Below are 12,448 nucleotides of genomic sequence, written 5' to 3'. Positions count from 1 at the left end.
ACACTTCTTGCAGGACAGAACTTAATTTCTTATGTCAACAAACAGTCTGTTATTTCAAATATGGTTATTTCATGTAGTACTCTTACACCTGTAAGTAGGCAAGTCCTCCAAAAACATAAACCACAAAAAAGCCCTTTCACTACTACTGAAGTTCATAACTGAGAAATTTTATTAATTGTTTTGTTGATTGCTTTCTCCTGATAGAGACTTTATGTGGGATAGTCTGACCTATAATTTCATTTTCAAGTTAGAAATATTCTTAAGTAGCCCATTTGATTTCTAAGGACCCACACAATAACAAGATATATTCACGATCTTTATTTCAGTTTATTTTCTGACAAAAAATATAAAACCAAAATCAAACCAACATATTTCTCATGCTTCAAATTGTGAAGAATTAATTTTTATACTTTTAGAATAAATTTCAAAAACAACATGTGTGAGAAGTCAGATTTAAAGTATATGCCTTGTAGATTGGAATAAAATGTGTTTATAAGTTCCCATTATCCTAAAAAGGTTCACAGATTTGTACTTTTTGGCTATTCTTTCCAAATGAGATAGCTTTGTGACTTATATTTCAGCTTTCTTTAATTGGATAAAGGGGATTAAAATTTGAGTTTTAAAGCTTTCTGTGTCCGTGTTATGTTACTTGCAAGGCAATTGTGATTCTTACTCCAAAATGGAAACAGTCAGTGCTCTGCTGCTGACATATTTAATTTTTTACAATATGTTGTGGAAATTGTATCACTAGATAAGAATAATATTGCTGAAGATGTCTTGGGAATTTCCTGTAATTCAGTGTGTCACACTAAGGGCGAGTAACAGATGACCCTGCTAAGTGATCTGTGGAAGAGGCACAATGCAGAGATGCTTCAGGGATATAAGTACCTTCCCCTTGGGAAATAGCAAAGACAATAAACACTTCAAATTCTATCAAAAGTATTTTCCAGGGTATGCCAAATAATTATGTCTGGACAGATACTATTTTTGCAAGATTCTTACTATTGCTTCTGAAACCTCTCTTGCATGAGCCTGTTAAGGGCTTGTAAAGTGAAGGACTAGTGACTTACTCAGGACTAGTGACTGCACATGCTGTAGATTAAATTGTTCTAAGAGTTTAGCTCTCCTCTGGAATTTAACAGTTAAAAATGTTGGTAATTCCTTGACCCTTTCTGCAGTCACATTTGATCTTGATCTGCGAGCAGAATAGTTGAAACTTAGGGATCTACTTGAGAATAAAGGGATAGATACTCAGCATGAGTAAAGACAGAAATAGAATTTCATGGAATAAAAGATGAAAATATTTTGAAAATTTGGTTTGTGAGAGTATAAATTTAAATAAGGGATTTCACATTATATGACTTCTGCTTGAGATACTGGAAGAGTTCATATATTGGTTTGAATTTACTTGGCAAGTGAATAATTGACATGGTTATGAGGATTATGATTATTGGGAGGGTTGTTCAGGAGATAGGCATTTCAAATCACAAAACAAGCTCCTAAAGAGACACGCTAATCAGCTAAAAACTAAACCCTGCATCGTGACAATTTCTAATTACCCTTTACCTTAAGACAGTAGTACTAGAAATAGAACAAAAATATTTCTAGTAAAGACTTCCATGCATGCCTGCCTTAAATATTTTAGAGGCATTTATGTTATTATATATATTATTATATATTTGTGTTATTTTATATATGTTATTTATTATGTTATTTAAACACTAAACAACAATTCTAGGTAATCTCTTTTATCCTACTGTGATTTTGTATATACTGTGGATATTGTTGGGTTTGTAAATTTTAATGATCAGAGGTTATTTACAGGTTTGCAGACCATCCACTTAAGAAGATTGCTGTCTTGTTTTGAAATTAAATGCCTACTATCCAAATGTTCTTTCTCTTGTATTTAACACTTGAACACAGCAGTAAGTAACCTATTGGGATTTCTCAAAGGAAAACTGAAGGGTCAAGAACAGAATTCCCTGTGAGAATTCATCTTCGTTATTCATAAAATGAGAATGTATTGACTTATGGAAACAATTCAGTGATTCTTGAAACATATTTCCATTAACCTGTAGCCTAAACTGGATGAGTAGAGTAAAACAGTGTTGATTCTACTGAAAATTTAGATTTTCACCATTCCCTTTGTAAACACAAAATTTACCAAATGGTGGCCATTTGTTGATAGAGTTTCCAGTCAGTCACTTTTTTCTTGTTTTTCATTATGCTCATTTAAAAACATTTTTTCTTAGAAGGTGATGCTCTCAAATACTGCTCCATTTAGGAGCTTGTAGTTATAATTATATACTCATTAGAACTGTGGTGTTAAAATGCAGAAAACCATTTCAGTCTCCCTCCTATATGCAGGCATAGTGAGCACAGAAATAAGTTTTTAATTTAGGTGAGCATCAGTGACTGCGTTTAGTATGTCATTTCCTTTTTGTTTAGTCTCAGTCACCATCCTCTCAGTTCTACATGGAGCATCCCCTCTTACCAGAAAGACAAGGCAGCAATAAAATGAAACAACAACACCAAAAAGAGTTGGGGCAATTGTCTACAAAACAGCACACCCAGGACTGTATGTCTCTAGAAACATGTAAATCAAGCTCAGAGATTTTCTATCAGGTTTGCTCCTCTTCAAACATTTTCAAGTGGTTTGGGTAACTTGAAATGGGTAACCATTTTCAAGTGGTTCCTGTGGGACATCAGCTTCCACTTGCTCTGTGGCCTTCTGGCCCATGAATTTTTATTTTCTTGCCCAGAATTCAGTCTACATGTGTACTTGCCTTTAGTAGGCACCTGCAAGGAATCAAGGGGCATTGGGGCTGTTTGCTGAGATGGTGTTCATTGGTATAAGCTATGTCAAGAGAAATGTATGCCCTTTGTTTCTACCCTCTCTGGAAAATTTCTAGGAGCTTTGGCTATATTTTCTTGCCAGAGGAGGGGACAGACAGGCCATGGGGGATTTTTCCTGGAAGTGGCTTGATGGCAGATTTGGTTCTGTTCTATCCTTCATGCTCCTTAACTAAGTAGTCACTGCCCAGAAGGTGATGCTGCTGCAATTCCCGTTGCCTGTACTTCTATTGGAAGGCAAAATTAGCCAAGCTGTAGCAGTTCTTATTGTGTATTTTGGTCTACCCTTTATGCTTCTCTGACAAATAGGCATGTAAAAGAGGAGAAATACTACCTTTTACTACTTGATGTTCCAGTGAAATTTTACTTAGAATCTCTTGAAACATAAAAAGACACTTTGCTAGCATGAAAAGTTATATCCCTGATGAATAGTAGAGGTTTGCCAAGAAATGGAACAGGCAAAACTTGCAAGATAAAAATTACAAGAAGCAAAACTGTAAGGATATGATGGATTTGGGAGATCTGGGCAGAATACTTTTCTGCTAAAATAACTATCTAGAAGTGTCAATTTTATTACTTTCTAAACACTTTTCTTTCCAGTTTGATTAAAGTTTATATTGGTATGTCAGTGTTTTATATAGGATTTTGTTGTGTAGAACTACTTGTTGAAACTTATATTTAAACTTGGTATTGCCATGGGACTTAAAAAGCCTAAATAGATGTTAGTTAATTATAGAGATAGAAAAGGAGGAAAGCTTTTTGTCTCTAATCAAATGTAATGGTGCTTTGAAATTAATTTTAATTGTTTTCATTTTGTCAGAAGTTTCAGCATTTAAATCTTCTGTTCTAAACAAAAAATAGAAGTTTTCCCAAATTAGTACCATTCCTCCTATATTCCAGAGAGCATGCAGGTGTTGCTGACACTTCTGCATAAGCATCTGAGCTGCATGAAAGCAGTTGCCGTGAACATACTCTCTTTCATCTATTTTTTGTTTGCACTGGTAAAGTATTGTCTCTGTTCTGTACATACTTTGAGATGTAAAAGGAATAAAATTACTTGCCTCTACTCAGAAAATATCAGCAGCCTTCTGCATGTGAAAATCCCAGGCCCAACAGACTGCATCATTGGAAATATGACTTGTGGCTGGTGATATAAGAATTGTAGAGAATTCCTTCCATTTCTTTGCTTGTTTTATATTGCTTTTACTAATGGCATTTAAATAAATGAAATAAATGCGCATAAACCATTAAGACAAGAAAACAAAAATATTCTAAGTACAATTAGGAAACTGTTTCCTAATCTGTTTATCAAGACTCCAAATCTGTCCAATAAGACAAAAAGCAGCAGCTTGGAATTTGATCTGGGGCTCCCTGATCTGTTCGGGTTTTTTTGCAAAGAGGAACTATAATAAAGGGCCAGGGACCTGGAACACAGCAGTTTCTTTTAACATATTAGTACTGACTGTGATAGCATTATAATGAAGACAGGTAAGAGAACTTCTCCCCTTTTGTTAATTATGTGGTAAATAGGTGTCCATTTCCAGGTGGCCACCATGTAATGTATAAGAAGCTTGGAGAATTAATTTCAACCAAACATTTTGATACTTCTTGCATTCTGAACTTGGTGATGTGAATACAATTAATTTTGATTAGCAGATCATCAGATCCAGCTAGGAGATCCTTGTAACCCTTGTTTCCATGTTACGTAAAGCTCAATTTTATATAAATAATATTTTTAAGCATTATTTAACCCTAAAATGTTTGTTTATATAAATTGATGAGCATTGATCTCATAGTGTCCAAAATCCATATTGCTTACTTGTCTGAATATCTTAAAATTTATTCTGAAAAACAGAGTTAGTGTTATAGTTACTTAAAATTAGTATTAATATATTCTGGAATAGCAGCATATATATATATATATATGTAAATATATATGTAAATATATATATATATATATGTAAGACTTGCTTTATAGATGCACCCTCTGAACTTTCTGGTGTGTACACATACATGCACAGCTACCCACTCACACACATTGGTGGGCAAGATCAATAGGCCTATTATCTGACTCTGCACCATTATGGAACAATAAAAGCATCCCTTTACCAATTATGCAGCATAAATTTGTATTAGTAGTAGTTGCATCAATCAGTGCTACAGATGACATCTAACAAAACAAATAGAGACACATTTTGTTCAGATTATTAAATGGATTGGAAAGGTTAATAATAAGCCTTGAGCCCGAAAGTGTTATAGACTGATTTTTTCCCCCTCTCAGTTATATAATGCAATATTTCAAAGTGCGTTTGTCTCTAGAAAAATAATTATCTCAAAAAATACTTTCTCCTTGCTATCATACTTACCCTTTCTTTTCAATGTCAGTTCTGTGTGATTAAAGCAATTTTCCTTTAATGGAGTAGTATTTGTAGAGGAAGCTAATTAGTTAACTTGTGGATCCTATTATCTATAATCAGATAGTTTCTAAGCTGCAATTAGTTGCACCTTTTAAGACCCACTGAAAGTAACACAATTGCTTAACTGCTTGGAAGAGCCTGAGGTTATGGGAGTAAATGAAGTGATATAATTTGCCTTTCTAAAACATTTTATATTGATTACTCATGTAAAAGGAGTGAATTTTCAAGGCCAACACTTGAGAGTCAAACAAAGAATTTTTGTTTATAGTGTTGTATGTCTAATTTCCAAACTGCAGGAACTAAGAGCATAGAACTTCCATTTATGTGTCTACATAGTCATTTTTTTTCTGAGCACAGTCACACTTTATCACTGTAAAGACTTCCAGGACATGGTATTTCTGTGGTTCCAGTTTGGAGTGGGATGAGTTATATGCTGAAGGATCCTGGGAACTACTCAGTTGCAAAAGCTCAGTTATCTAATAGTGCACCTAAGGTACTCCTCCTGGCTTACAGCTGCTACCCTGGGGCATGTGAAATGGCAATAGACATCTACATTCAAAGAGCTGTGGGCCACCCCTTGCTTCCCTCCATCAGCTGGAACAGGAACAAGGGGTAACTGTCTCAGCTTGTTCCTACCTGTGTTTGGTTAGATGACCCCTACACTGAAAATCTTAGGAGCAGACTTTGTAGGGCTTTAGAATTATCTATTTCCTAGAAATTCAATAAATCATTAATATCAGCTACTTTCACAACTTTGAAAGCTGTAGTTTAGTCAAATAAGCAAAGTAAATATATTTAGCTCCTTACTATTAGTTAACAGTCAAAACAATCAGTGTGAAGTCATGATTGCTCTAGAGTTGGATGTTCAATATTTGAAGAAACAGTCATATTACCTTTGATTTGGAAGGAGCTTTTCCCAAATTAGGCAGTTTGATAGGCAGAACTGTACTTTAAAAATATGCAAATACTTAATATATTTTTATTAAATAATGTAATACTTTTTCATTTTTCACTGTCTGTTCTGATAAGAATGTCAATACTGAATTCTTAGCAGCAGCTTCTGAACTATACATTTTTCTTACCAGGGTCCAGGGAGACAGAATAGGAGTATGCAAGGCTAGGAATGATATGTTTTGGTAATGAACCTATATTTCAAGATTTCTAGAAAACTCAGCAAAATTCTTTTTCTACACTGAGCCTTTGCAACAGGATGGCTGTGCTGTCTTAATTTTGTTTCTGAGGTGGGAGTCTACATGAAAACCATTACCCCAGAGTGCTTCAACACAGATTTTAGGCTTAATAACTGCTCTCTTAGAAAGCAAAATGAGCAATCTCTGAGGCAACATCTTCCTCAGTTTTAGCAGGAGAACATAAAGTGCTGTCTTTTGCTTAGATTCTAGAATCGAATTCTTGGAATAATAAAAAAAAACATATGTTTTTGTGAAACCAATGACTGTATAATAGATTTCACACTTTGAAAAGTCTTACAGTTTGTAATCTAGACTGAGGAAAATGATTTGATGTCTTTTCATAGACCCATGTTGAAACTCTGAGCCATCTGGCTTTGTACCACAGGTCTAAACAGTTCTTTAGATTTGCTAGAGCTATTGGTCCATTTTCTAAAATATATAATTAATTTTCTAGCAGCTATGATTTTACCTTTCAGTTCTGTTCCTCTACCTACTGTAATTGCAGCCTTTTTCAAAGCAAGGTCGTCTCATATTATTAGTAGATTTTGCTGTTAAGGACACAAAATTTCATTCCAGAGAGACGATTCTTCAACGTTTAAGTTAGTATCTTACCAGTTATTTCCTATGTACAGAAAGCTTCTATGTAAATTTCCAGTTTCTAGATAAAGGACAGGTAAATTTATATTGGATAAAGCTGTAAGAGTTTTAAAAAATTTTTAGTTTGGCCAGTGTCCTTGTTCCAGCTTATTTGACAAACTGAATATTCCACTTTAAGTGGCTCAGAACAGGCTTATGCATTTTCAATTGACATTTTGGGCTTTTAATTTGCTTTTTGGAGGTGTCACTTGAATAGATGAGTGTCTATATTTAGGAGTAAAAAATTCTTTCTGTACATCACTATGGTGTGTCACAGCCTGTGGATAATTAGGTAAAGCAAACTCTCTCATGAAGAGGAGGTTATGTTGACTTTTCATTTGGTAGTGTGATGCAGTCTTAGTTCCTTGACTGTTATCACAAAAAGGAAAACATTTTTTAGAAGTAATCATACTGAATGTATAGGTGTACTGATTATATAAACAATACTGTAAATTTTAACAGTATTCCTTAAACTGTCATCTGAGATGTTAGGCTGCAGAAATGTTTTCACACTCTACTTATGTACTGATTTTTCTTTATTCCCAGGTCCAGTCTGTGTATGACATTGCCCAGTATGAGAATATTTTTCTTTTGTGCATGATTCTGGAACAACTTCTTCAAAATGAGACAGAAGAAAGTAACATTTCAAGCTCAGACTATGGAGGAGAAGAAAAAATCAAATTTTTGAAGAATCTTGATCAAGTTATTCTTCATCTCTCAGATGAATTCCCTTTGTTTTCTTTATATTTGTGGAGAGTGAGTGTTCTTTTGAAGTCAGGTCAAATGCAAATTGATTAAAACAAGCAGCCTACTTTTTAACTATACATTTCTTGTGGGATTGCATTGGAAAATTTTTGAGCTAGACAGTGATATTGTCCTTATTGAAAAACATTTACTTTAAACTACTATTCTATACAGCAGTTGCAGAGATAATGCAATTTATTTCCAGTTCTGAATATAGAAAAAATGTAATAATCCAGGTGCCATTTTCAATAAATGCTGTTTCTTGTAATAGAAAGGAGTGTTTTGGTGTTTGTCCACACAGTGAAAATGGAACAAAGAAAGTTGTTTCAGGTGCTGTTTGAAATAAACACTATGAATTTTAAAGTACAGTCATAATATGTGTGTAGAGCTTCCTAGCTAGGAGACTGATGCCTCTCCTTTAAGAGTTGTGTAGTTTCTATGACTTAGAGACAATGTCTGGTTGGTTGAAATAAAAATGGTAATTTTAAACTTGATAATTTATCAGTAAAAAATCTTACAGGACAGAGTTCGTTACTGATAATCAAATGAGTCATTACTTGAGCAAAATAAAACCTGGTGCTTAGTTTCACAAATTTTTTACATTCATTGTATACTGCTTGGCTTTACTTGTGTCTGCACAAGTTTAGGTACAACAGGCCTAATTCACTCTAAGCTGAGTAATGATTTCAGAGAAGTGTAACTCATTTAATAGTTATTTTAAACCTTTCTGTTCAAAATTAACGAATATTTCTAAAATCCCCTTTGATATATTTACATATTATCTGATATTTAATGGGGGTTTTTTCTTTGTGATGGTATTATATGCATAGTAATAATTAAAGTAACATATTTTAACAGAAATTGTCTTAAAAGGCCCTTTAAAGTGTGAGCTCAACAATATCTTAACTGAACCATAGTCTTTGATAAATCTAATGGATAACTATTATAATGAATTGCTCTTTTTTTCTGTTAGATAAACAAGATTTTAGTTTTATTATGTCTCCTAGAAGTGTATATTCACTATAAATGCAAAACATTTTGAGCATTAGTCCTCATCCTTCCCCTTGAACTTGTCAATCAATTTTTATGACAGGAAAATTCTCTGAAACACCAGTATCTTGTTAATTTGAATGCATTTATTTTGTAATAAACCTCTTCTCTTTATATATATGTAAAATACATTGATATTTAAAAAGCTTTGATGGTGAATTAGCTCCCCAGAGAGTGTTTCTTAGTTAAGACACTGGCCCCCATTCTCTTTCTTAAACTTCCAATTTGATATGTCGTATGGTAACCTTTGTTTAATGCTTTCTTTTAGCTAACTTTCTTCCAACAGAAATGCTTGATTTGCAAAACAAGCATTTCTGACTAGTCACATGAGAAAAATCTGATAAGTTTAGCCAAACTAAAGAAAATAAGTCAGTGTGTAAGTTTGGTAGCCACTCAGGAACTCTGCCCTTTTTGTTGCTGCTTTACTTGTTTGTTTGTTTGTTTCATTATGGTGGAGGATCAGTTCTTCCTTCTCCCTCCACAGCACTGAAAGCCTGATTGCAAAAACAAAAAGGAAAGGAATAAACAAAATGAACAATTATCTAACTGATATAATAATTTTAATTTTTTCAAAAAAGCTTCATTCAAATATAGTAAGTAACCAAAAGACACAAAATGCAGAAGGATACTGACATCTTTAAAACTACACATGGCAAAATGTGTAGTTTCAAGCCTGGTATTTGAAAGAAAAGTTTCATCCCTAGATTGCATACCATATTTGCTCATTGATTGGCAAAAAGTATTTTTGTTGTTAGTAAAGCAACTCAGGCAAAAAGGGACGCATATTTTCTTCTTATTCATAGCTCTTTCTCACCAGCAAGCTCTCTAGGCCACTAAAAAAGCAATGGATATTTTGGGAAATTTATTCATCCTTGGTGAATTTTGAAATGACTGCTCACTTGAGACATGATTTTTGAAATATGTTTTTTCACAGCATACAGAAAGACAAGGTTTTGTATCCAGAGATGACACTACTACATGGCACTTTGACAGGGATTTGGAACCATTGCACTGCTTTGAAATTGTTGAGGTAGATTGAGAGTTCCCCTTGCAGTGCCATTGCAGCAAACTAGGCACACACTCACCTCTCTGCACTGTAAACTGGTCAGCTGGGCCCTCCTTATCTGCCTAGTGCAGAGTTAAATAGGGCAGTGAACCACATTAGTGAACACCTCAGCTTTGGTGTGGGCAATAACCCCAGTGATCAGAATACTTGCTAGATTGTTGTCTCTTGTTTCTTGGAGATTTTTCACTAAGAGGGGACTTGCCTCAAGATGAAAATGCACAAAGGTAGACTTGTACTTTTAGATGTGTCCATGTGGTTGAGATATCTAATCTACGAAACAAAGTGTTTTGGTCTGGGTATCTAGCTGTTACCCCAAAGGACTGCAGATCTTCTCTAAGTCTTGTGTCATATTTCCTCTCTTCATGTAGATGCCTCTGATACCTTGAAGCATCTTTAGTGGCCCTGTCACTTGAAAGTGTCTGTTTAGACAACCAAACAGTAATGATAGCATGAGCTTAGATATAGAACTCACCACTACAAACATGCATTTAGGTGTCTTAACCTGAAAACTAAACCCCCACATTTGTGATACCTTATATGTTTTAGTAGGAAATCCTAACTTTAAATCCCTGCTCTTCAGACAATTTCTGCTCTTATCCAATGACTATCAGATTTAATTTGAGTAAACACCACTGTCTTTAGTTTTGAAATTACCAGGATGACTGAGATAGTCCCTGGAGGATTTGCAACCAGGTTACAAGAAACCTGCTTGCAGGTTTAAACAAAGTCTTCAAGTACTTACTAAGTAGGTTTGACCATGTCCAAGTTTTACCTGTCTGGCCTCCAGAGAGGAATACCAAATCCAGAGAAAGTGCTCTTTGCTGAGTGTAGACTGTTGGATGTCTCAAAAGAATAATCTCAAGGTCTGATGTGCTGAGCATAACATCTCATAGACTTAAAGAGGGAACACTGAAAATAATTTGGTCTGACCTATCATTGTTCTCTGGAGTGTTTTACATTATTTACCCTTGGAGTTTTAAAATGAATAGTTCAAGGATGTTTCTTTTGTATTGCACATCTCTTTTTCTGTAAATACATGTACTTTAGATGTTGGCAAAATGCAATTGTTCTGCAAATGTAAATTGTTCAGCCTTATAAAAACAAATGTATATATAAGCACAGACAGTTAAATTATATATTTATGTGGTTGAATTACCAATGCTTATTTATTAGTAGCCTAATAACAGTTTATGATTTTATAATTTGTTGTTCTGCCACCTTCGTAGCTTTCTGGGTGACTGACTTTCATACCTGTCTCTATCTGTTTTAAAAAAGAATTTTGTGGTAGAGTATCTCGTTTTACAAAAATAGAAAAATTATGAGACAAAGAAAATAAATTTTTATTTTACTGCTTATTCATTGACTGTTCTATTTCCTGAAGAGTTTTTCATGCCTACTAAATGGCAGCAGTGGGTGGGATTTTGAAGTAGACTGTCTCGGAATGTTTTTGTAAACTTAGTTTGGAATTTTTTCATAATCTGTTCATAATTTATTGATTTTACAAGTTATTGCTTATATATGTTGGTAACAGTGAAAATGGAGCTGGTAGCTTATTTTAATCCTGTAATAATATTTTTTTCATTCTGTTATCTATGCACTACTGTCTGATACAGTTTGTAGTTTACAGTGGAGCAACATTTGTTGATGTTCACAGGATCATAGGAAAATCTGGGTTGGAGGAGACTTCAAGGTCTCTAGTCCAGCTTCCTGCTTCAATCAGCATTAACTGTGGGATCAAATCAATGTTGGTTAAATCAATGTTGTCTGTTGCTATTTCAGTATTCGGTCAGGTATTGAAAACTCTCCACTAGGAGATGGAGCCTGGATCTGCTCTTTCGCTTAGCTGTCTTCATGGTGAAAAAATGTTCCCTTGTGTACAGGCTGTCCTGGTATACAGTTACTTCATTTATGATCAGTGTCTTATGTCTTTTCACCACCCGGAGCCTGGATCTGTCCCCTTGATATCTTTCCCATACGCACTGGCAGCTGCTGTTGGGTCCCCCTACAACCATCTCTTTCCCAGCTGATCAGGCCCAGCTCCCTTAACCCCCCTGGCAGGTCAGATGCTCAAGGCCCAGACATTTCAGTAGCCCTGTGCTGAATAGCTTCAGTTTATCCACATCTTTTTACTGGGGGCCCAAAATGGGCAGCAGTATAGCTGCAGATTAACAGGTGCTGATTAGAGGGAGGTAATCCCTTCCCTTAAACTGTGCTCCTGCTGGCACAGGCCAGGATGCCCGTGGCTCTCATCACTGCCACGGGCACTGCAAGCTCACAATCAGTGCCCGCTTCATTGCCCACCAGGGCCCCGAGAGCTTTGCCTGCACAAATGCTGTCCAGCCAGGCACTCCCAACCTGTATCACTGGAAAGAAGACTTCCTTCCCAGGCTGGGCACTTTGTGCTGGTCCTTCCTGAAGTGCAAGTCTCACTGATCAGCTTGAGAGAGTAGTAGTTAAAAACTACAGTCAGATAAAATCAGAGGACTACATTA

General features: G+C 35.1%; 1 protein-coding gene across 1 annotated transcript in view; it reads left to right on the top strand.

The window, feature by feature from the left end:
* MEI4 (meiotic double-stranded break formation protein 4) overlaps nucleotides 1-11,311 on the top strand; it is a 96,179-nt gene extending 84,868 nt beyond the window's left edge. Inside the window, exon 5 of the mRNA XM_066545902.1 lies at nucleotides 7,643-11,311. Coding sequence (XP_066401999.1) covers nucleotides 7,643-7,894 — 252 coding nt within the window. The 3' untranslated portion in view covers nucleotides 7,895-11,311. The remainder of the gene's footprint in view (nucleotides 1-7,642) is intronic.
* The last annotated feature ends 1,137 nt before the right edge of the window (nucleotides 11,312-12,448 follow it).

The sequence above is a fragment of the Molothrus aeneus genome, chromosome 3 (genome assembly GCF_037042795.1).
Source record: "Molothrus aeneus isolate 106 chromosome 3, BPBGC_Maene_1.0, whole genome shotgun sequence".
Lineage (NCBI taxonomy): Eukaryota > Metazoa > Chordata > Aves > Passeriformes > Icteridae > Molothrus > Molothrus aeneus.
This window is presented reverse-complemented; position numbering and strand designations above follow the sequence as displayed.